Source organism: Falco punctatus (assembly GCF_963210335.1).
Source record: "Falco punctatus genome assembly, chromosome: 13".
Classification (NCBI taxonomy): domain Eukaryota; kingdom Metazoa; phylum Chordata; class Aves; order Falconiformes; family Falconidae; genus Falco; species Falco punctatus.
In genome coordinates, this window is record NC_137593.1 from 17595174 (window position 1) to 17621132 (window position 25959).

At 40.2% G+C, this 25959-nt stretch overlaps 2 protein-coding genes across 7 annotated transcripts in view; both read left to right on the forward strand.

Annotated features, from left to right (window-relative positions):
* Window positions 1–11908, forward strand: part of GK5 (glycerol kinase 5) — a 29730-nt gene extending 17822 nt beyond the window's left edge. The window contains exons 13-18 of one of the 4 annotated variants that reach the window (XR_013931706.1): window positions 432–535; window positions 1873–1932; window positions 4694–4827; window positions 6108–6240; window positions 7230–11573; window positions 11608–11908. Coding sequence is in view for 3 of the 4 variants with exons in the window: in XM_080409593.1 (XP_080265719.1) it covers window positions 432–535; window positions 1873–1932; window positions 4694–4827; window positions 6108–6244 (435 nt within the window). In the remaining variant the exon portion in view is untranslated. Of the gene's footprint in view, window positions 1–431; window positions 536–1813; window positions 1933–4693; window positions 4828–6107; window positions 7104–7229 lie in introns of those variants that run through there. The other 3 variants (XM_080409594.1, XM_080409593.1, XM_080409595.1) reach the window with 3 other exon arrangements.
* Window positions 11909–11959: 51 nt separating this feature from the next.
* The window catches only part of TFDP2 (transcription factor Dp-2), a 63216-nt gene continuing 49216 nt past the window's right edge, over window positions 11960–25959 (forward strand). For 2 of the 3 annotated variants that reach the window (XM_080409596.1, XM_080409598.1), the window contains exons 1-2: window positions 12223–12541; window positions 24514–24607. In XM_080409596.1, the coding sequence (XP_080265722.1) occupies window positions 24593–24607 (15 nt within the window). In that variant the 5' untranslated portion in view covers window positions 12223–12541; window positions 24514–24592. The other variant, XM_080409597.1, reaches the window with a different exon arrangement.

Here is a 25959-nt window from a genome sequence, read left to right on the forward strand (position 1 = left end):
AAAAAGTGTTACCATCTTTTTCAGCGTTACTTTAAAAAGTCAGTTCATCTTTTAGCAGTTGAGGAGTGTGGTTTTTTTTTTTAAAAAAAAAAATAGTGTATATGTGAAATCTTGCTAGGGAATAGCAGTATCAGTGTGCCCTGTCCTGGACACTATAAGTATTTTAAAGAGGTCGTACAGACTAGTGCTGTTTACCATATCAAATTTGGAAGAAGTCACTTAAACCTTTTTCTGTTGAAAGAAGCTATTTAAACTGTTCACTGAGTTAGCTAAAATAACACTATATACCTCTTACGTGTTGTTTTCAATTTTCTTCTTTCACTATGCTGCCTGTAATTTTCGTAAGTTATTTTTTTTTCTTACTATTTGACTTCTTTCTCAAAAGCCTTCAAATACAATTCACTGAACTCATGGTGAAATCCTTCCTGCAGGTTTCTCTGAATGACCCATGTTTATCTGCCTCTTTCATGGGGCTGAAACCTTCTACTACCAGAAACCATCTTGTACGAGCTATATTGGAATCTGTAGCTTTCAGGTACTGTTTGCTTTATTATCTTGTTTATATTTTCTTATGCTTGCTTTTATTTTGATCAGCAGTGTTAAATGGATACGTGGACTTCTGCAGTTTGTAAAATATTAATCATAGTAATCCATTACTCATACACTGAAAAGGAATTTTAGCTGCTTCCTTTTTTTTTTCTTTAACACTTTAGAAATAAATCCATGTATATTTATTAGTTCAGAGTTTATGTTGTTAAGTAACCATAGAGAGATTCTTAAATTATATTGTTTTCTGCTTGTTCTAAAAATGTTTTCTGTTTAAAGTTTGTCCTTCTTCTCCTGACAGTGTTTTGTCAGTTATAGCCCATTCCAGTTGTGTTTAAAATATCCCTGAAGCTGGAAGATTTATATTAGGTTTTTGGCTAAAGTTCGAAATTTTGGTGTTTAATAAAATGCAGTAATAGGCATCTTCAGCATTTTTAAAGATTTGAATGGACAACAGCTTGCAGATCTGTCAAGGGTAAAGATACCTTCTAGTGACTGATGATAGCACGTCAGAAGCTCGTTGCAGAACGCATGGGTTCTGCCTTGCAAACCCAATAGCGTGCGTGCCTTGAACTGAACTTGAATATGGCTTGAGCCTGGCTCACCGGCACTGTGGCCGGTTAGGGAGCACGGTACGATCCTTTCTATCAAGGCACCACCTTTGCTTTGGGCATAATAACCTCCAGCAAAGCAGCCGAAAGGATGTCTGGAGGAAGGTTAACATTCTGCATTGCTGCAGCTGTTTCTAATGTGGTGGGTTTTTTCTGCACTGTAAGAGGAATGTGACATGCAGTAATTCCTGAACTGATGCACAGGTCTCTTGGAAACAGGGATGTTAAGAATCTCATCTCTTTCAAATACCTAACTAGAAAAGGGTAGAGATCCTTTGTGTTTAGATTTTCTCCCATGTCAAACCCACAGCCTTCAGATGTTCGCTTTAAAGAACAGTTAGATAAACACGTATTAACACTGGAGACCTACTTTCCTCACTCTAAACCACTTGTTACATCAACAATGGCATCTTGTTTGTAGAAACCTATCAGCAATTTCGGGTGGGGAAAATGTGCCTTTTACAGTGACTTGCTGTGGAATGGGCTGTGAATTAGCCATACTTGTGCCTTTATAATGATGTATAACAAAGATGGTGTCAGTCTTCCCCCCCCTTTTTTTTTTTATTCTATGCATTCTGGAAACTTGTTGGCTATTGCAGCAGTTCTGACACAACTGAGGCGCTTTTTGCCTTGTATTTTATTTTCTGACTATGTAGATACTGGAAACACTTTATGGAATATATAATGCTTAATTCAACTAAATATTTTTTTAAAGAAACAAACAGCTTTATGATATCATTGTGAAGAAGGTACGCATTCCTCTTCAAACTATTCGGTAAGTTCTGTGTGACTTTCAAATTTCATCTATGGTAGTTTGATTTTAAACAGGTGTGAACTTTATTATGTATTCTATCTTACTGTAAAAATTCTGCTGCTGAGAAATAGATGATTAACAAGTCAAACGTTGAATGTAACTTAAGTGGCAGTAGAGTCTTCCCCTACAAAGGCTGGTTCTTAATGGAGCTATTGACATTGGTGATCAGTAGGTGAGTAATGAATTGCTCTAATTATTTGAAGTTAAAGAAAAATAACAAGGCAAATTCATGATTTCAAGTAGCACTAAAGTGCATGTAGCAATACATTCTGTTTCTGCAAGAAAATAGCAAAGGTCCGTTTACCCTTTAATACCATTCTTTCATACTGAAATTTTTGGTGCTCAGTCTCCCACAGTCTGAATGCTTTTTGAGGACATCAGTTCATGAGATCTATTCATGAGGGAAAGAGGGAGAATATTTTCAGACGTCAATTGTTAAGACATTGGGTTTGCTTCAATCTTTGAAGAAGCAAATCAGATGTAGCCAGGTAACAGTGATCCGTAGAATATGCTTTTCACAACGTCTTGGAAAAATTGACCTGAATTATGCATTGCTGGAAAACGACATGGCACAGGTCGGTGGGCACACCCCGGGCAGTTGTCTTGGAGCCTGCAGCCCTCGCGCTGAGGAAGCTCTCCAAAATTTCTCCTTCTGGCAGCCAGGGGTCATCGTGATACCACGGTCAAGAACGGAGAGGCGAGCGTGCCTGTCCCCTTGCGGCTTTTTTCCTGATGCACATGCAAAGGGAGAATAGACTGGCAGGCGTACAGACAGCTGAGAAATCAGACCTTTGAGTAGTGGAAGTACAAAGTGGGGGAGGTAAAAGTTTCTGTCTCCATCGTACTGGGACAGAGCAGGCAAAGATGAAGGAACAGCCAGGCTTGGGGTGTTAATGAGAACGAATTGATGAAAAGTACTGCAACTTTTTATTCCTTGAGAAGCATTTTAGGTAGAAAACTGCATCCAAAATTTGAGAATATTAAGAATGGGAAGTGTGGAAGTACTACATAGGGCGCGCTGATCCCATTTACACTGTAATGTAAACTTTAAATTGTATGATCATGTTTGTTTTATTCAGTAGCATAAATGTGCTGTTTCAGATACTGACTGTAGCCATTAACTACAATCAGTAGCAATTCAGCTTGTGGATTAAGCATTAGAAGATAATGAGATAACACTGAACAGGTTTTTCAGTAGGGTTATAAACTGTTCTCCCATCCTTTTGTCCCCACATCATTAACATCTATCCATTACCTTTTTGAATTTTTTTTGTTGTTGCTTTTGTCCCGTAAATGTGTTCATTCCCTTTTTAGCTGTTGTCCTGTATCCCTTGTTTCTTCCCAGTCTGACTCCTACAAGCTCTTGCAAAGTCATCCTTTTCATTAGTCCTCTACATTCCTATTACTTATCTTTGCTTGTCTCAACACTATCAAGGAAAGCACAGAGAAGGAGCCCTCAGTTTTAGTCCTCACGTCCTATGTTGTAGCAGTCTGTGGCAGCCTTTATGAGGATGATGCTGGTGGTCCCTGGAGTCCTGGAATCTCACCTATCTACTTGTTCTGTGAAATAGCACATCCCCAGTCAAACGGCATGTCGGAAGTTTTGAGCTAGAAGATGTACTGTACAGACTGAATCTTCAATGTATCTAGCAGCAAGATTTAGCTAAATGTAAAGCTATTTGGAAATTTTCTCTTTATAACTTGAATCAAATGGATGTCTTATTTTTATAGAAGAAGGAAAATGCATGTCACCAGCATTAAGAAAGTGACGGTGCCAGTTAAAGGTTTTTATGCCATAGTGTAGAGGTGGTAACCCAGCTTAACTGTATGTGCAAACAAGCAAAGCCCTGTAACATCACTAGTCAGGCAGTGTCTCCTGGTTGTAGTCTCAGAAACAGCCAAAACATTTATGTAAAAGTTTTCTGAGGTATCACATGTAACAGATTTCAGCTGGCATATTTGAAGATTTCTAAGCAACTGTTAAGTTCTATTGCCAAACACTTCTATAGTAATAAACAGTAGATGTCTTTACTGCACCACATTTGATAGAACAGCTCCCTACCTGGCTGGTATTGGAGTCCAACAGCATAACGAACCAATCTATGGGAATGCAAAGATTACTTTTTGTTATAGCTATTTTTTATTTGCAAGAGTGATTACTTTGTACCACTAGTAATTGCTCTCAGATGATTAGAGAGTAGCATCAATAAGTTCTAGTTTCTTCATTAAAAGGGTCTTTGACATGATGCAATTGGGAAAATAGATGGAAGCCTCATTCTCATCTCATAAAAAGAAGTAACTGTGAAGGCATTTTAGTTGACTACTACAAAGATTTGGTAGTAATGAAAAAAGTACCTTTCCAGATCTGAGAACACTTGAAAGGGTTTGTTTAATGTAATGATTTTGACTGTTGTCATGTTGTGGTGATAACTATGTAAAGGTTCTGTTATAAACCCTAACGTTTCAACCAGGATTATGGATAGTTTTAGAAGACAGAGCTTGCAAAGCTTTTGATAATGTGTCTTTCCTGTGTTCCTGTATAGCATTCCTCCCTGGTTTATAGGTACTGTTGGGTTTTTTGGGGTTTTTTGCATTTGTGCATGAGTGATAGGAAGATTTATGCATAGGTGTGAAACCCCAGAAGTTATCTGAAATGTTGGCAATAAGCATTTGAACTAAACATGTTTGTTTTTTTTTTTTACTTCTTCCCCTCTCCCTGTAGAGCTGATGGAGGTGTCAGTAATAATAGTTTTGTCATGCAGATGACTTCAGATTTAATTAATAAGAAAATAGAAAAACCTGCAAATGCAGACATGTCTAGTCTTGGTGCAGCTTTTCTAGCAGGTCTTGCTTCAGGTATGTATACATTTAAAAGGGTTTTGATTTTTCCTCCCTAATGCACGTTTGTAAATACAGAGGGGTAAGAAAATCAGACAAAAAAGGGCATAACTTCAAATAATTGTAAAAAATCCTCAAAGGATTACTTTAGCCATTTTTGTGGGAATCCAGGGTGAGTAGTGTTTGTGTTTCTCTGTGTAGTGCTTTGTACCCATGTATTTGTATTTGATGGACCTAATGTGTATTTCTAACACCATGTCCCAGTTTGCCGAGTATTTGTGTGGTTGTTAAGTTTTACATAAATGAATAGTGACAATGAGTTTAATGTGAAAAATACCTGCATATACGTTTGTAAGGTTCATTTATATTTAGAAGGATATACTACTGGAGAAAAAGAGGGTGGACCCCATCATTGCTGCCTCCCTCTTTCTTCACCTGAACACTCTGCGTCCAGTCCTGTATTCCACCTGGCAGGAGTGGTGCTTGGTGGGGATGGATCACCTGACAAGGAAGCTGCTGTGCTTACGTGCAGCCCTGTCATTCCTACTGAAGCTGTGTCCTGTCATCTGTGAACCGAGTCTTTAAGGTTTTCACAGAAATAAACACAATGGAAGTACAAAATAAATTATTATCAGGAAAAAAATAATCCAGCTCTCACACAGAACTGTTTTATATAATTAACCAGACTTAAAACAACAAACTGTCAATGGTTTTGCTTAATATGCACCTACAAAATGTATTTCCGTTAATTTAACTGCTTTGATATGTAAATAACACAACTGAAAGATAAAAACTATATGCTCAGGTAAGACTCATTCGGCAATTAAAACTGTAAGAAAGCTGCAGCCCTTGACAGACAAGAATGATTCAGTAACATAAATTAATCTGAGTGTGTAACACGAGGTGTTTTCTGCTGTTTATGCGATTTTTAAGACTAAGAAAGAAATAAGTAGTAAGTGTTGGTTTCTGTGGCCCTTCTTCACTGAGAGGGACCTGCAGCCGAAAGCACAGTGTGGATGAAACCTAAAGGAACTTCAGTGTAGCAGATCTGTTCCTTGGAAATCGTCCCAGTTAAGCAGATGTGCTGTTGTCAGGATTCCAAACAAGTGGATGCTGTTGGAAAGGATTTTCACAATGTTAAAAATACGCTTCCCTCTGAGAAAGTTGTTGGTTGAGTAAAGAAAAGCTGTCATGATTTCTTACTGTGTTTCTGTTTTGGATCTCTTGGAAATAGATTAAAAAAACCTCAAAAATAACATATTTGCAGTTCAGCTTGAGAATGAACTTTCTGTTTGTAGGATTTTGGACTGACAAAGAACAACTAAAGAAGCTAAGGCAAATAGAAGCAGTTTTTGAGCCCCAGAAGGACACTGAGGAATACAGACCTGCTATGGATACCTGGCTACAAGCAATGAAACGCTCCCTACACTGGTAGAAATTGGCATTTTAATTACAGAAGAATTAAAATGTTTTAATTCATATTTATAAGATATTGACATTAACAGTAAAAACAGTAAACAAAATTTGTGATGGAATATATGTGAAGTTATACGGTACCTCAGTTACCCCCCTGCTGCTAGATTATTTGCTGCACCATAATGAACCTTCCTATCATCCCTGTGACAGCTGTAGTCCAGCTGCAGCATTTGTGTCCCTTCAGTGACCTCCTTTGGGTGGCCCAGCTGCTTGAATCCTACCCTGTACTAGATAGAGATGGAGAGTTTTTTCCTCTGATGGGTTTTCTACTGAGGAACTTGTCTCCCTTTGGATCTTTACAATCTTTGGTATGTTAATCATTAAGAAAGGGTAAAAGGCACATATACTTCCCTAGGCATTTCTAAGAAACATAAAATGATTGTTCAGAGATGGGTTGTGATGAACTTGATTGTGTACAAAGATACTTTCTTATTAGTAGCCTCTTACTGCCTTTTGATTGACTTTTTAAGGAAGCATTTGACCCAGCTCTGTAATAATGTTTTTGTGCACTAAATTATAATGAAATACAAAAGCAAATAGGCTTTCAGTATTCCATTAAAAAAAAAAAAAATCCTGGATTTTTGCAGCTGATGATTCCTATCTAGCTTGTAACTCATTTTTTTAAAAATTTTATAAAGACCAAAAGCTGTATTATCTGGCATGGCTAATACAAATACATTAGAAGTAGTTACAGGTATGCTGCCTAACTTGTAAAAATCCTTAAGATTAGTATTTCAAGCCCATTGTTAAATCCTATTATTATTAGCTGAAAGGGGTCAAAAAGCTATTTTTGAAGCTATGAATTACTTTGATTTTTTTTAAAACACATTTAATTATAATTTTTATGTATTTGTTTATCACTAATGTTAAATTATAATAATTTTCTCAGGAGTATGTGTAAATCAGTTTCCAAAATGTAAAATGATTAAATACTTTCATTTCAGAGTAATGACAAATTCAAGCTGTGAGTGATTGTGTTGCACACACACACTGGAGACAAGAAATTTTTATATTTAACATTATTGAAGAGGACCAAGGAACTATCATTCACCACTTCTTGTGCTGAAACATGGAAGTTCAAATCATACAGCATTGCCTTAGTTCCTTTCACAGTCATCTGTGAACTCAGCCATGAGTTGGAGCATCTACACTAGTGGTGGTGGTATTCAGACTAGATCCGATTTGCCTGTCAGCCTTAGCTTGTCATACCATTTTTCTTATTCTTCTGTTACTTTCTGACCTTCAACATGTGCTACATCTTGGCACTTTATTTTTTTATTTTTTTTTTCCCTCTGGGTATCCTTCAAGTTGCAGAGACCGTTCTCTCCTGAACCTACCTTGACAGGAATCCTGAAGTCCAGAAACAGTTCTGTGTGCTGATATCTAGTAATAACAGCAGACTACATGACCTATATGGTTGACAGCTTTATAGATACTTTGGTTTGGTTGGTTTGTTTTGGACCATAATATATGGCTGTCCAGGTGCTAAGACTCTTAAAGTTTATTGATGAAATTCCCTCCACTCCTCCTCCTGCTGTAAGGTAAGAACATGTATTTACAGGATATCTGGAACCCTTGCTTTGCATCAACATCTGTGTTCAGATTGTGATTTTCTCTTGTCATCCCAACCTCACAACTAAAGAAAGTGCTCATTGGCAAGAAGGTTCTCCTGGCCTGGCCAAACAGGCTTCCAGCCTGGGATTTTGGGCAGAAGTTTGTGCCTCGGTCACTGGTATTCTACACTTTGTTCTCACTGAAGGAGTTTAGTTTCATTAAGGTCTGCCTAGGGATAATGTCCACCTATTACCCTCTTGATGAAGGCTTCTTGACGTACATTCACTTAATAGTTTTGTGATTTTGTTGGGTTTGATTAGGGCTCCCACAGTGTACCTAGATGGAGCTTTAATGGCAACTGAATCTGATTCTGCTTGGATCCCTTCACTGAAGGTATCTCAGCTAGCCACGCACCTTGCACGGCACCTGTACGTGGCGGTGGTCTTCATCCCGGCCGTAGCACAGCTAGAAAGATAGAAGATACACCAGACATTACATAGTCCTCTTGCTCTAGTGTCCTAGAGGACCTATTCTACATAACTGTTTACTGTTATTACTGTTTAACTGTAAGCAGAAAATCCACCTGTTTTACTGTCACTAGCCTCAAATCTACAGGAGACAAACCTCACTGCAAATTAAGAACGCCAACAAGGCCTGACCACCTGAGCCTTTCAAATGATCTGCAGAGTTGTGAGTTCTCTGTGGAGAGGTTCGAAGTAGTGAGGAAGGCTCTGCAGCAAACGGGGTGTCTAACCCTACCAAGATGGTGCAGCCCTCGGAGGTCACAGCATCTGCCACAGCTTGTGATGTTTAGTTGCCCAAAGACGGAACAGACTAATAGACAGCTTGAAGAAATTTGGTTACTGATCATTAAGCCTCTTTTGCTTGTCTGTTACAACAAAAATTGATTTTATCTTCACAGGAAATTTTTAATATGCTGATTATCTTTAAGTGGTACCTGTTAATTGATAATGGATTTGAAATGAGTTTTAAGCAATTAGTTACGCTTTTACAGCTACTTTGCTGTCTCAGTTATTGCTGTACAGAAGGGCATTAAGACCATTATAGAAACTCAGTCATACTAACTTTTATTTAAAATATTTAGATTTTTACCTCAGGAGTTGTTTTCATCAGTTTGAAAAGTATATATGAATTTTACCTTTGCTATCAGCTGAGTTTGATAGTAAAGATCATACAAACATTGTAAATAGTAACTAGCTTGTAGTTTTTATCTTTTAAGAGAGACACCATGTTGAGACTGTGAATGTTTTACTTAGGATTGGGTAGTAATGCACCACATCAGGCATGTGAAGATTGGAAATTCAGTTGAGATGAGTTGATTATCCTTGTGCATCCTGTTTTCACAGGTACACATGGTGCTGATGGCAGATAATTTCATCACAGTTTGGCAGTTTGATCATACATAACAACATACAGTCCTATTATATATGAGGGGGACTACACGGCATAAAAAAATCCCTCTAATATTGGAGGGATCGCACTACTATTGGATTAATTACTGTGTTTCAAGAGAAAGGGCAGGTAAAATAGTTACCAGATAGCTGAAAAATGCTGAGCAGACGTCGTAGGAGTTTTCTTACATAACTAAGAAGAGAGTCATGTTGGCTCTGTTTAAAATCTTACAGTAATGAACTTTGCCAAGATTTTTGAGTACCATTTTCTTTTAAGCGGTGTTTTCTTCTCTTGTGTAACAGCTCATGTTATGTAAAATTAATTCTGTTGCTCTCATCTGGTTTTTTGCAAGCGCGTTTATACTTACTTTCCTGTTGGAAGAAAGTAAAAAAAGGCAAGTACTGAGTTCCTGTTCCAGCCTGTTAGCTTCTTTTTGGCATAATCTCTGTAGCAAGATCCTTCAACTAGTGCCACTGTTTTCTTGATCAGGGCACAGTACCGAGGCTTACCAGTTGAACAGCAGCCTTGGGAGGAAAGGTAAGAACCATTTTGTGCCAGTCAGTGGGCCATGGAATTGAGGGGGTTTTGTGCTCTTAATGCCAAGCCAACAAGTACAACAGTGATCCCCTCTTCAAACAGGTATCTCAGTATGGCAGGCTGAGTAAGGACAGACGGTAGTGCTTTGGCCCTGAAGTTGGGCAGCAGTTTTTATAGGGAGGGCAAGTTCAGCGGGAGAAAAGAAGCAGGGGGAGCTGTTTTGGGTGGGTGTTTGTATACGTTGTCACAGCAAGGGGTGCGGGCTGGCAAGAAAGCAATGAAACTAGCAAGTGTTGAGAACTACTGCATTGTGAAAGGGGAAGGTGGGGCATCTGAAAGGGATCTGACCAGCCAGGGGGAGCACGGTGGGAGACCACTGGCCGTTTCTGGAGAGAGACAGGAGAATTTCCCACAGTGCAGGTTTTACTGTAAGTAGCCTTAAACCCATGCCTTAGCGTGCCTAAAAGAAACTATTCCAAGACGTGTTTCAATGCAGCCCTCATTCTGGGAGAAAGTTTGGGATTTGTGTTCTGAAAGACTGTGTTTTGGTTTAGAATGTTACAACAGTAGCATACTTGCTCTTCATGCAAACTGATCATTATTTCAGCAGCTTCAGACTCAATAGTGTAAATGTATAGTCATGTCTTTCTGCAGTTGGCTGTTGAAAGCAAACAAACTACAGCAATGATCTAGCTCCTGTTTCTCTCCTTAATGGTTAAAATGCCTATTTTTCATGTTCCTCATCAGTCACAGTATCTGACTTCAGTCCATCAGTATTTTCTTACAGAAAAGTAAACAAACCAATGAACTACAAAGAGGTATTTGAAATGTAAGTGTCTTTATCACAGCTGGATTTGAGTTCAGGTATTTGTTTAGCTCTGGTAACTTAATGAATAGTGCAATAAACCAGCCAACCTGGTTTGCTTCCGTTTTGCTTCCTTTTCTAAGGCAGCACGTGCCTTCTGCGCTTGTGTCAGGCAGGGCATGCTTCGTTCTCCTTCCTGTTAGCTGTTGTGGTTGTACCTGTTACAGGGGTCTCCAAGAGAAATACACAACAGATTGCATTTTTTTTTAATGCTTCCATGAAGTTATCTTGCACAACACTGCGAATGTTGATAAAGGTCTTGTTGCATATGATGAAGGTATTTTATAGAGGATGAAAAGAAACTAAAAGCACAAAGTCAGCAGATTCCTATGCACATGCTGGATTTTCAGTTCATGAACTATCCCTCTGAAGTAAACAGTTCTTGCTTGCCAATGTTCTCCTTACTCCTTCGTTTCAGAACTCTCTTTTACAGGCTGAACTGCTGTTTGACGTTTCTTCCCTTTTTAGTAAAGGGGATAGGATCAACTATGTCTTTCTACAGCATAATGTTTTTTTTTAGCAAGAAAAACACAAGTTTCATATGTTTGGTCTGCTCTGTGCATGGTCTAGAGGTTCCCGCACCAGCGTCTGTTCCTGCATCCACATGAACCTTGCTTTGCTCCTCTTGCTCAGCAGCATTAAGGTGAATTTGTGTTACAGAAATCTGAAAAAGGGGTTGCTGTGTGCCTTGGCCGTGTGCCTGGCTCTGTAGGAGGAAGACTGTAAGAAAGCTTGCTTTGAATGGAACTAGTGCCGATCTTTTTTGGGTTTCAACTCCCTGGCGTGTTTTCTATTCGTGCTCTCTCTCTTAGAATACTTCCTCCTGCCTCGTTGAAATAAATTTTTACAAAAGGAAACGCTGAAAGCAAATAGTTCCTCCAGCTCTGATCGTGGGCGCTACACGCAGAGCTTGGGCTCGGTTCCCCGGGGCCCGACCCTCCCGGCGGGGGCAGAGGCGGGGGGCAGCGCGCCGGTACCCTGTCCCTTTGTTAGCCAGAGCGCCTTTGTTTCCCAGGGAAGAAACTGCGGAGCCGCCGCAGGGCCCGTTACCGAACGCCCACCGTGCCCCAGGCTCCCCGAGCGCCGCCCCCGCCAGCGGCGCGACCGCGCTCCGTCACCTGAGGCGGGCGGACCCCGCGGCCCCGAGCACGGTAGCGCCAGCTCCCCGCGGGAGGGCTCGACCGGGCCTGCACCCCGCGCCGCGCCGTTCCGTCTGTGTGAACACAATACGGACGTCGCTAGGTGTCCGCGGAGGGTGGCTGGGGCTGTCGGCGGCCCCCGCCCCAGAGCGGCCCGACCGGGGGCTGCCTGGGGAGGCGGTGGCCGTCGGTCCCGGCCGGCCACGCCCTTCCGCCCCGCCCCCTGCCCGTCGCCCCGCGGATTGGCGGGCGGCGTGTGTACACACACGGGGTCGAGCCAATAGCGCGGGGAGGCCGCCTGACCTCACGCGGTGCGGCGGCCAATGGGCGCACCCGGTTGCCAGACGCCGCCAAGCTTGTGCGGGGGAGAAGGACCGGGGCAGCGCGCGGCGCGGCGGCGGAGCGAGGCGGCGAGTGGGGCCGGGCGCGGGGGGGGGGTCGGGGGGGGGGGGAGCGCGCGGCGGCCGGGCTGGAGGCGCTGCGAGCGCTCGCGCTGCCACGCGCCGGGGCTCGCGGCCTGGCCCTGGTGGGCTCCCGTCCCCGGGGCCTCCTCGCGAGCGGTGGGTGCGCGGCGCCGGCCCGCCCGAGAGGCGTCGTCGGCGCGCGGGACCGGGCGGAGCGGCTGGCTCCCTGCCGCGGCCGCCGGTGAGGGGCCGCCGCCGTCTCGTCGCCTCAGCGCCGCTGCCTAGGCCCGGCCCGCGCCACCGCCTTCCCTCCGCCTCCTCCCTCGCCGCTGCCGGGCCTGCGGGTAAGCGGGGAGCCGGGGCGGGGGGGGGGGGACGACGCAGGCTGTGAGGGAGGGCAGCGTCTTTCTTCCCGGCGGGGGGGGACGCCGCTTCCCGCGACGCCTAACGGCCGCCCCCCACCCCCCCCTCCTCTCCGTCTGGCGGCTCGGTCCAGCGGCCGCCCCCCGCCCTGGCCGTGCCGCACGCGGGGGAGGTGGCGGCGGGCGGCGGCCGCGTCCCGGGAGGGAGGCGAGCCGGTGCCTGACACCTGCGGGCGGCGGCGGGCCCGGCCGGCGGGTGACAGCCGCGCTGCCGGGCCGCCCGCGCCTCCATTGTGGGGAGCGCGCTGAGGGCGGCGGGCCCGGCCCGGCGGCGGGGCGGCCCCGGCCGGCTGCCGCGGTGGGGCAGGGGGCTGGCGGCCTGGGCGGCCCCCGCCGGGCGCGGGGCGGGTCGAGGAGGGGCCGGCCGGGGCCGCGGCCGCGCGGGGTACGGCCTGAACTCCGCAGCGTGGTGGTTGTGCCTGGCGGCTCTCGCCCCGAGAGGGCTGCTCCGGCGGCAGCAACGGCAAAACTTAACGCCTCTTCCTGCGCCCTTTGAGTTCCAGGCCTGCTCCGAGTCTCAGCCGCAAAGGGCCTGACGGCCAAATACAAATACCGGCTTTGGGAGTCAGAGTACAAACAATAGGAGGAAAATACGGAATAAGCAAACTTCCTTGAAATGTGGAGGAAAACCACATCAGAGAGCGTGCTCCCTCCCCGAGCGAAGGGGTGATGCTGAGCTGTCTAGCAGAGAGCTTATGCTGTTGTCCTCTGTAGAAAGGACTTTATGTTTATTTTCTCTGTAAATTTTTGAATTGGCAGAGAAAGTGAATAGTTTAAATTGATCTGATTTAACATACTGTCTAAAAATTAAAGTTTTTTCCTTGGTCAGTTTTCATAATTTGGAAGTCAATTATTTTCGTAACTCTTCACTAATACTTCCAGCAGCTGATAGATTATTTTCTTTTCAACTGCTGTCACTGATGTAGTTTAATTAGGCTGACAAGAAGACAAAGCAAAACTTTGGAGGTTGTGCGATGTAAATACTTGTAACCTGATATAACATTTGGTTAAAAAATAATGTTGTTCTAGTATAAACTGAAAGATAAGTGAATAAATTTTTCTCCATTTCTTTACCCTTCCCGAATTAACTTTACTTCATTTGATTGTATTATATCCTCATACAAAAAAATGTATGACTTGTACCCATGGGGCAAAGGCTCTTTGACAGATGATCGGTGTTACAGAACAAATGCAGCATGGTACTTAACAGCCCTTATTTGTGCCAATGCTATGTGTATGCAGAGATGTTTTGTACATAGTGAAGTACTGAATTTCAGGAACTTCTGTGCAAAATAGCATATAGGGTGCTACAAACAGCACTTTGAAGAAACATGAAAAAGTAAGGAAAAAATTGCATTATAGATAAGACAAGGCTTGGCAGGAGGGGTGGTCATAAAAGTAAAAAAGGATAAATTATTATCCTTTGAAAACTTTCTTGTGACGTGAGTCTCATGCCTCTAGAAGAGGAAGGAGTAATAGGTCAAATGATGTAGTTGTATACTAGGAAAAACCTGAAAATTATTAAATATTAGCAAGTTTGTGTCATGGATGAATTTAAGAGTGATCTTATTTCACTGTGAAATTACTGGACTTTCCTATAACCACTTCCCGTTTGTACAGAAATCACTTTTATAACACAACAAAAACAAGCCATTTGACTTGAGCTATATTGATGTAATTAACTTCACAGAAAACATACGCTCCTGATAGGAGTGCTCTTTATTGCTGCAGAGGGTTCTGGCTGGCAACCTCACTTTACAAAGTGATAAGGTGCAGTTTTCAATACAGCATCTTGACAGCAGCTATCCAGTGTAAAGGGGATAGGCCAAAGAAATCAGATGGGCAAAGGGCACAGTGGTGTTTTGCAAGGAATGTCAATACTATAGAAGACCTTTTTTTATCTTTGTCTGCTCTCATATATGCTCTGCGCTATTGTAGGGGCCTCTAGTGCATCTGCACATGCTTCCTGGACAGTTGTGAGCACCCTCACAGTGCAAAAAAAGAGGAAGCAAAATTCCAACTTTCCATCCCCTTCAAGAATTTATGGTGTTATTTGGTTTAAGTGTGCAGAACTCTTCACTGTCTACAGGCAAGTTTAGTGGAAATCTCTAAAAGCAATAGAATAGTGACCTGATATGGTTGGGAGGGGGAAGCTACAGCCTATACTATATAGACAGTAATATTTTAAACTTGTGCATCCTAATGTGGAGTAGAATGAGTTCTTTAGTTAGAGCTAGTCTAAGTCAGTTCTTGGAATTGCATTTTTTCTGATGTACTACCTAAAAATAGGGTTCTTAGGGTTGTCTTTATTAAACGACAATTTCTTAAATTGTTCTCTCTTTCTACATACTTCTTGGTGAAATGATTAAGAATTTCTTTTCTATCTTTCCAATCACATTCACAGGGCATGACTAATAATGAATCAACAGTGAATCTTGAAACAGGGAAAATAAACTGTCTAGTCTCGTGCAAGGAAATACACTTGTGGATTTCTCATGTGCAAAGCCAAGAAGCCACTGGAGTCAGACAGGTTTATCACAAAATTTTAGGTATTCATTGGAAAAAGTCGAGATATCTTGGTGTGGTAACAGTATGTATACTGGCTCAGAGCTGATAGTATAAACGCCTGTTGAAGGATCTGAAAAACTAAGCATAGGCTAGGAAACATGTAAAAAGGTGCAGGTGTGGTAGGGAGTGACAGTTTTTTAACAACTTCCTGGTTTGATTGTTTATGTGGTGTTTGTAGCATCCAGTGTTGAACTGATACCAGTTCTTTTCCCCTCCCTGTCACTTGATTTGTAGACTATAGCTCTTTCGCAAAAAGGTGACACAGTAGTAAGTGATCTTACTGTTACAGTTTCATTAACGGAACTTTTTTGCTACTTTGTCTGATTTCCTGAGCGCAGTTTCCAATAAAGGTCTTTACAGACTGTTCAAGTTTCATACTTTCCAATATTAATAGCATTTAAAAAAACAGTCTAAGCAAATCAAACTGTATGCCTATGATAGTTCAGTTTGGAAGACTACTATATATTGTAATATAAGCTAATAATATGTGTACTAATATATGTGTTAGTAGGATCTGTAACAAAAGCATAGCTTTCTAGAATGTCGTATTTCTAGTGAAATACAGAATAGTAATTAAATGAAAAGGGATGTTATTTGAAATAACTGCTAGATCTGACTATTTACATACTACTGTTGAAGTTCTTTGCCTTTCAGAACACAGCCTGCAGAATCCAAAGCCTACTGAATAGTAGCATTTTGATAATACTTGTTGTTACTGAAACCTATAGAAATTTTTAGGTTTTTGCAGCACTAACTTGGTGATAAAGTAATGCTTTAGATAGCTCACATTAGTATTGGCTGTCACAATAGAGACTGAAACTAAGCTGGAAAAAGATAAGCATTGGTTTTGTTAGTACCCTTGGTTGTGAACTGCAGCAATTCAGGTGTTGATGCAATTTCATTATTTCTGACTTCGTGATAATGTTTAAAAGAGAGGTAGAAGACAACTCGATACTGTTAACTTTGCAGATCAGTTAAGCATGAATTGCAGAGGGGGCTCCTTTAGAGGTATCTTTGAAGGCAATATCCAGGGTCCCCATGGCACTGTGATCTTCCTGGTTTACAGTCCTTAGGATATTTGATAGACACTAACAAGCAGGTTTTTCACAAAGCTTCTAAACGTGCTGTTGCTTAACAGCTTCTAGAAATAATCCATTTTATAAAGATGATGTTCCTTTTCTTTTGACTGGTTTTACATCATTGCAGTCAGTGAAATTTTACAGAACAGTGGTAAGAGGAGGCAGTGATGGTAGTTGAGATTATGCTGCTTCTCCTGTTCCTAGATAGCTGCTGTCCTAACAGTGTACGGGGGTGCCTGTGTCCCAAACGTTTTTGTTAACTTCTGTAGACCGAAGTCCATTTGTGAATGTAATTCTGGTCTTGCAGCTTGACTTTTTTTTTTTTCCCTGTTAAAGTTAGGGCATGTTCCACTGTTTGGTAAGTCAGGTTTCTCCTGTTTCATCAGGTTCCTGTTGCTGCCAGATTTGCCTCAGTTTGGGTGGGAATAGCAAATGATTGAATTCTGTCTTACGATCTCTTTAGTTCTTTTGTTCCACAGAGGCCCTTACTACTAACCTCTGTTTGGGTGACTATCATCTGGGAAGGTGCATGAAAAGGTTGCTTTGGTAGGAACTCATAGTTTGTTTCTTCATGGTATGTTAGATGTGTTCTGCATGAGTAAATGACCATTTTTGTTCACTGTTTTGTTACTGGGAATTTCAGCCCAAGATGTAAGTGTAAAAAAAGTAACGAAAAATAAGGTCATATGTTCAGAATGAAGCTGGCAGGTTGCTACAAGTATGCCCTGTTTCTCAGGCTATGAACTTTTAGTGAAGTTGCATAGATGAATTCTTCAACTTGGTAGCAGCTATTATAATGATATTTGTGGGAATTAAAGTCTTAAAGCAAATGTATCAGTATTTGTTCATTAAAGCTTGTGAATTCCAGGCCATTAACATATTAAAAGTCACTTGTGAGTCATAATGGTCATCCAAGTATTAAACCTTTCCTATCTGACCAATAGCTGTAATTACCAGAATAACAGTAATTGACCTTTAATAGAAATTATGGTGGTAAAATAACCAATAATTATGAATGAGATTAGGAACTGAAAGTGAAAGTGAGTTTATGTCCCCAGAGTGAAATAAAAACCCTTTGTGTACATGGGCTCTCCATTTATTGTAAGGAAAGAGGTAACTTTTCCTTTCATTATAGACTTGACCTTGAGACTTGAGCAGCTTGAAAAATATATTTCTGTTCTCTTAAATGTGCAATCTGATTGTCGTAAGCTTCAGTTTATTTAAAATATAACATAATTGTAAATACATTTAGAATTTTTTTTTTAAATTTTATAACTTTATGTATACAACTGGTAAAATTTCAAGCTGTGTATTGATTCTATGTAACAGCAGGCATCTTCTGTCCGTCAAAAGCAAGTTATTCATCCTGCTTCTTGCTGTATAAGAAACTGGAAAAACTATGATCTGGAGACAAAACATCCCTCTTCTTCCTAATGGATTTTTGAAGCATGCACAGACTCCAGTGAACTCTTAAAAAGCATGGAGTAGTCTTCATACAAACAAACCGTATCCAATCTATTGTCACATTTCAATCCTTAAGTAAATTTTCAGGAGATCATAAATGCTTTTTTTTTTTTGGAAAGAGTCATGATGGTTCTGCAAACCAGACTGAGCTGAGCAGTTTGCTAAGTGCAAAGGGTTAGTCCTGTCCTGTGCACAGGCCTAGATGGTCATCTGAACTTCCAGTGGGTTGCAGCATATGGAAAACTTTCTTCTTCCCCCTTTCAGCCCCATTGTTGCTATTCTGACAATATTAGAACTAAATTGGTTCATTGAGGTAGTCAGGTAGAAATGGGAGTTGTTGAAAGCACGTAGCATGGGGAAGGAATGTGAAGCAGAACAAGTAGGGCAAAGTGGGAAAACCCTTTTAGTAATGATAGCAGGGATAGGATCTTGCATCAGTGCAATTTGTTTCATGGAACTGTATCCTTTAGGTAATTTTGCGTGCTATAATCAGTATTTGAGAGCTTGTGCATCACTAGAAAAATTCCCTTTTGCCTTTGAATTTAATTATAACTAAAAAAGCATTAAATTTTTTGTAACCTTTACCCTTCGGTGAACAGTGTCATAATCTTCAATCCATGCAAAAGTAGAGTTAATTATGGTTTTAAACTAGAACAAAGCTTCTAGCAAATTACAAGGAGAATGTACGAAATAGTAACTAAGTCTCCATCATCAAGTTCTTTATCCCTATATAACTTGGTGATTTTTAATTAAATGCAAATGTAAAATTATCTTCAGTTCACTGGATGTTAAGATGCTTTCAGCTGCAGGGTGTAGACAAAAGTGTATCTCAGCAGGGTGGTTGAACTGTTCCATGTGTTTATCAAAGTACTGATAACTCCGGAAATTTTAAAATCTCAAAATTAAAACTCATTACAAGACCAGATTAATATCTAGAGCATTCTCTGATACATCGTGCAGTATGCAAGCTGGTGATAGCAAGAAGCTTGTTTGATGTCTCAGTAGTCAAAGATTTTTTCAACTGAGCGTAATTGAAAGAGGAGCTAATCTATTATTGGCAATGCACAAAGACTGTCTTAGCAAGATATTGTAGTCATTCATATGGATCACTAAATTTTTTTCAAATGTCAATCCATTACTAACAGGAAACTTCTTAAGGCAAAAAATATGTTTGTAAAAACACAGTGTGCTCTTTACTCTGAAAAGAAGTTGTACCTGCCTTTTCCCATGGAAGCAGTAGATTCCCAAATGTTGTGCCCTGTGTAGTAGTTGGCTATGGAAAAAACCCTGGGCTAGAAACCTAGTTAGAGAGCAAAAGGTGAGCTTACACAATAGATTGTCTACTTAAAAGAATGGCAGCTAAATTTCTGTTAATTCCAAATGTATCTGTGCATATCTGTGCTGATAAAAATGTCTATAAAACTCAGAAATTTTAGATCATCTTACTTTAAGGGCTGCATGGATGTTATCCGCTGTTCTGATGTTAAGCCGTATGAACTTTTATCTTGAATGACAGTAGACTAGTTTGGGGAATTAAAATGAGCTTTCAGAGGTTCAGCTACCTGAGATTATTTCACATGTTTAATGTAACATCCTCCTTATTTGAGCAGTAAGGGACATGCTTCACCTTGTTGGTTTTGAAATAAGCCATGAGTGCTGCTTCTATTCTTACACACATGGTTTACCACTAGTATTTACATGACATTGGGCATGTCTAAGAGCATGCCTAACAAACTGAGTCCCTTGAGGGAAGGAATACCTAGTTGCGGATTGATGGGATTTGGGTCTCGGCACTGTCAGGACTGCACAAGCAGCAGAACTTGAGGCTCAACAGTGCTGTTAAGTGCATGGAGACTTCAGGCATTTTCATCTAGGGGAGAGTTGGATTACAGCTTTGGATTTTGTTCTTGTGTTGTGTGTTCTTGTCACTTGTACATCCACTCAGACCTGTTTTCATCCCTGGGGTTCAAGATATTCAGTAGCCTCCATCAACAGTGCTTTTGCTAGTCATGTTATAATATCTACAACAGTGAGAATAAATATCACAGGCAGTGGGATTAACGGGGATGTAGCATTTGGGATCAAGTCTGAGAGTATTGTAGGGGATCTGATTAGTTTGTTGCCTCAATATATACAACAAGAGGTTCTTAAAGGGACATTTCCCCTTACATGCTTTTATCAAACCACAGTACATGTGAGTTATTAGTTAAGTGCTACAGTTTATACCAATTCAATTTATATGTAGGCCTTGTCTAGTCTTCCAGGTTTTTTGTGCTGTGTAAATTTGAGTCATGATAACTGCTGTTGTCAGGAGGTGTCGGTTAATTTGTTCTGATCACACATTGGCATTTTGCTCAGTCACAAAACTTAGGAGAACCTGGTCAATTGCAGGTACTTACTTGGTTCTGTTCCTTCAGATTTCCTCTGTCACCTGGTTTCCCCAAACTACAAGATGAGAACCTCACTTTCAAATTAGGTTTCAGTTGTTGTATCTTCCATTTGCATCTTGGTTTAAAGTGGTCATGCTTACTTTGTTTTTGTGTCACGTAGTAGTGAAAACTTCTGTATTTTGGATTCGTAGGTTGCAGTCTCTCAAGTCACATAAAAATGATTAAACAATGAAGCTTTTAAACTCACTGCTCTTAAGTTATTTTATTTTGTTAAAAACTCCTCATATAATTTAGCAGTCAAGTCACTTAGATTTCCTTTGGTCAGTCTCTCTAATTACCTTGTCTGTTATATACAAAGGCTTTTTTGAAGGCATCCAGTGGCTTACAGTAAAAACTGGAAAAATAAGTTTAGTACCTACAAGACCTTCATCAAACACATCATGGTGGGAGTTCCTTTCCGATTTTCCTAAGAGCTACTTTCTAATACTATTTTCAAAATAAAAATTTGATATTTGATAATCTGGTCTTGTAATGATAAATAAAAATTATCTGTGTGATAACTGAAGATGGTGACTTATTTCCCATTCTGTGTATGCAGCTTGTTGAATACATCCCTTGGTTGGCTTTTTGAAGTTCTACATTAAATGACAAGCTGGATGTTATATGGACATGGATATTCCTGCCTTTTGCAGTTTGTAGGCCAAGTTTATTTGTTGTGTACGTAAATAAAGGATAAAACTGGGACTTAAGTCATTTGAAGAAGACTCAGGGAAAAAAGTTGACAAATCAATGGCATCTTCTTATAGAGATGCAAAATCTGTAATTTAAATTGCAGAAATCTGGTAACAAAGTTGTGTTTTTGTTTCTCGGGGTGCCAATACATTAATTTGGCTAGTACACACAGATATTTTCACTAAAATTGACCGGTTTTAATCTCGGTCGCTTCAAAAGGGAGTTGGATATTGAAATGTTTTGTAGGAATAAGATGGGGAGACACTTCCTGGGAGCAGGTGGATTTCTGATAAGTACTTTGTAATTTTGAAATTTTCCTGGTCTGAAAACTGAGACAGAGTGAAGCAACATATGTGTAACACATGGTCTGATCCATGTAGGTGCTGTGCATAAATTAGTGGTTTAAAACTGAGCTTGTACTGATTAATAAGGAATCATTTTGTTACTGCTGTCTTCTGAAATGAGCCTTGCAGTACCATAGCTTGAAGGTTAGTAATATAGAGAGGGATGTGAAGAATATAAACTAATTTCTAGTAGAAAGGCTGGCATTACTTTTTTTTTTTTAAACTGGTGACACTTTCTTTCCTCTTAACTGACCCAGTTACTTTGAATAATTTTCACTTTGCAATACTCTTGATCAAGTAACTGAAAAAACTCCTTGGTGATGACAAAGATCATTCTGGTATACTAAAACACCTACATCTTCTGTGTTCCATGAAGACTTTTCATCATAACAATTTAGGTAACTGTCCAATAGTTGTCTTAATTTGTAGTTGTTTAACACTGATGCAATACTTACACAAATGGCACTTTCTGTTGAGAAGTGGAAGTGGCCTCTGGGACTGGAGAGAATCTTTGTGTGATGCTGGTCTGTGTGAAGTACTGATAAGAACTGGAGAAAGCTAAAGAAAACTAGGATAAGTTTGGTAAAACTTAATTTTCAGGGACAGAAAATTGACAGTTATGGTACAGGGCTTTTCTACTGTTAGGTTTTAGCCAGTATGTGTATCTTAAAAGGGATAATTTAAAAATAAGATTTTGTATCATGGAAAATAAACCTAGGAAAGAATATGATATTTTTCTGCAGATAACTGCTTACTGTTTTGTATTGTTTCTTGTGCTGGGATTCAGCTTCAGTATCACTGAAATTCAGAATAGATCTGGCTTTTAACTTGCAACAGGAATAGGTACATGTAAACACTCTTGTACTGTTTTGTTGTAACTAGAGCTTTATTATCTGGGCTTTTGTAAATTTAATGCCCAGACTGGATTTTTAATGTTACTGGTATAAGTGATTAGACAACATATGTTCTAGAAACTTTTAACTCGGACGTTTACAAAGTTGGACAGTTCAGTTGGTTCACTGTACTGTACAGTATCTGACCAAAAAGCAAAATTATGGGAGTGGTTTATAAACCAAGGCTTAGATTATGAAGGGACAACCTTAGTTCAAATAAAGCAATCTCTGTGTCTTATGTACTTTGGGCTCTGAACCTGTCTTTATGCAGCCTCATTTCAGTAGAAACCAGCTAAAGAACAAAAAGGTTGAGTGTTACGTTTCTCTATCTGTGTGGTGCAAGCTGTCAAACAGCAATTAGGAATGAAGAGAACCTCCATTTTGAGGCCATCTGTGTAGGTTCTTTTGTCTGAACCTGACAAGAGGTCGTGGCAGATGGTGGGGTCACAAAGTCTGGCTTCTTGAGCTTGACAAAATGTGTTCATAAAGCTGGAAGAAAACCAACTGTTCCTACTGGCTGAAGAGCATTGTGGCAAAGGACTGTAATAGTTTATGGACAATACATTCTGGATCACTAAGCTTGACAGCAAATAACTTGTTGAAGATGAAACTAGTTTGCTTATCCGTAAACAGGTTAAAACTGGTTAGCAAATGTATTCTTAACTGTGTTTTATTTGAGTAAATTACTTGTAAAGCCTCTTAAAGCAAGAGGGGGGAGGTCAAACTGCATAATGAATTTTGGCCAGAGCTCCAGATGATGTATTTGAAGAGCTTGTGTGGAAGGAGGAGGAAGGTAGAAAAAGAAAAGGCACATAAATCATAATTTTCAGATGCAATGCAAGGATTCAGTATTTGGTCTTTGCTGTGACCACTGTAGGTTTATGGCTTTTCTGTGGCTCTTCAAGTTTCAGGATTGCTACGCAGAGCCAGTAGTCCCTTTCCCCAGGGTGTGAATACATATATCTCTGTAATGCGCTCTCAGAAGGCAGAGGAAAAAGTTTATTATTTTCTTGGATGTTTTATTGTGAAACTAAAACTTACAGTTTTCGTGGGAGAGTGTCTTAGTAGACAGAATTGTGTGGTGTTCATATGCTGGAGTAACTGCTTAATTATGGTTGCAATAAATAGAGACATTAAGGAAGAGAAATACAGCTCATTCAACAGGAAATGGAGAACACCTCTAAGTTGAACAAAATGTTTACCACTAACTCTAATAGTTTAATTGATATGATGACTGAATAAACCCAGAAATCTACAGAAACATCCTAGAATTTAAAATTCTTCTGGATTGTCCAAAATCACTAATGCAGTGATGGTAGAGTTCCCCGTTAGCTATGCACACTACTGAAACGGTTTCTGGCACTTTTCTAGAAGGGAGGTGGAGACACTGGCATTTCTTAGACTTTCTGTAGGTTAAAAACCAGAGGAAACAGCATAAATTGCACCCTGCGTTTTTAGCTGGTGAGTTCTGCTGGAAGTGGTCATGACTTACATTTGGTAACTAGTTTAGGCATCTTTCAAAAGATCTGACTGAATTGATTCCACACTTGAAAGTGTGAACAGGTCTTCCTTTCTTATACATCCAAGTGCAGTTCAGATGTCTTTTGTAGTCCCATTTTTTTAACAGCAAGTAGTACTTACAAAGTACTTTTGAAGTACTTAAACCCTTTGTCAAGTTAATTCTATCTTTAAATTGGTTTGTGCTCCCAGCATTGACTTGTTTCCTTTCCGGTTTTTTTTTTTGTTAACATTGTAACTTGTTTTGTTCTGTTTTCTGTAAGACTTCTGGAAGCTTTGATTGAAAGAACAAGTCACTTCAAGTACTTTCAGTATACCAAAATGTTTGTCTTTTCCTGGAATTCTAATATGATAATTCCAATTACATAGGGTTAATAAAAAAGCCTGAAAATACTAAAAAGATGAGTTTGAACGGGAATGTTTTTTCTTGGATGTTTCCTAGAAGTACTTAATATTTGCTGTGTATATATATTCCATAGTATTTCCTACTTTTTATCAGAATCTTTGGATGTCTGCAGTGATGCAATTAGAAGCTCTCTCTGTTGTTGGAGCCTAAAGAGACACGATGGAGAGAATTAATTCACTTCCAGTTTTCAGAGTCAGTCTGCATTAGATGCAAATGATTGCATGGTTTTAATTACAAGATTTTAGTAATGGTATGGCGTACTTTGCTAGCACGTTAATGTAGTTAGGCCTCTGTGTAAATTGGGCCTTTATCTATAAGATTACTCTGCCTGCTACAGGCAGTGTACATTTCTAGTATCTGTGCAGGACCTGACTACTGTGCTGATTGATTTTATCAAAAAGTGTAAAAGAAAAAACCTGTCCTCTGGAGATGTAGAGCTTCAGCTTGAGAGGTAACTGAAAATGTATTTATACTAAGATATTTTATTAATTTTCTTACAGGATGTTCATTTTAAAGATTCTGTGAAGATGAAAAGGCATATCTTATGGTTTTACGGAATATAAAGCAATACTGTCTGACATGACGGCAAAAAATGTAAGTACAGTTCTACAACATGTATTACTTTTTTTATATGTATGTATATATATTGGCGTGCTGCCAGTCACTTCTAGCTTTCAGAATTTGAAGGTCTTTGTGTTTGATTTCTTGTATTTGTCTGTACAAGAAATCAAACACACAGACTTTCAAATTCAAAAAATCTTGTCTTATTTTTGTATACCACAAATGCATACCCCATAATCTTCTGCAGTATTTTGATAAATGTAAACTGGTTAGAAGCTCTTTAAGGATGTGGAGTTTCCTCAGCTGTAGATCAGGTTGATAACTGGGGAAACGCTTTATGCTGTTTTGTTACTGATCCTTATGGGTCCCTTCCAACTTGAGATAGTCTTTGACATATTCTATGATTCCTATAACATTACTCCAAATTTATCAGAGAGCTTCTCATTTTTTTGAAGCATCTCACCTTTGACCAGGGGAAAATCCTTCTACTGAGTCTAAGTCTCAAAACTCAAGAGAGAATGTAAAGGTGGCATATTTTTTTACTAATGTTGGTACACTTTCGGTTTCTGGAAGACTGAGGGCCTTCCTGTTTCTTTGTCGCGTTAACAAGCCTCTAATGTGGTGTCTAGAGGCTCTATATTTGACTCCCCTATTGTGATTTCTGAGGAAGCTTATGAAATGTCTAACATTCTGACCTTACTTTTCTGCCTAATTATCTGTGCTTCCTGAGGTACACAATTTGCGTAGAGAAAAATTCTCTATCTTCCTGAGGTACACAATTTGCGTCTGATTAAGCTTGGTGGTCAGTGAGGTGAGTATGACTTCAGGCCCCAGGCAGTTTACCTGTTGACTGCCTTTGATAGGGCATCCTGCAGTCTAATTAAATCTGGACAGGTTTAGGAACCAACACAGCTCAGGAAGTTCCCCACAGGAAAAGTGCAGGTAGCCCTAGGGTGGCTCTCTGTTAAGTAACTGCAAAAGCTTTTGTGCATTTTTGGTTAGATTCATGCCAAGAGCATAGTTCCGTTAAATTAATTCTCAAGTCTCAGAATGGTCTTTTTTGTGGGCTTTATTAATAGTTTTATTTGGTTTGTAGTTCCAGGTAAGGCTTTCAGATGTCTTAGATCTGTTTGATTCAAGCTGACCACACCAGAAAATAAATTGATGTGTGTATGCAAAGCCCTTGACTTACTTATTTCATAGGCCGTATTCAACTGTAGTATAAATAGGTAATTCTACTGATGTATGTGGAATAGCTGCAGAAATCCAAATCATTTGTGGTTTTGACCTTTTGTTCAATGCAGTCAAAAGATAAATACCAATGCCAGTAAAATCCATGGAGTGTTATGTGATAAGGTCATAGAGTGACATACGTTGGAAGGCAT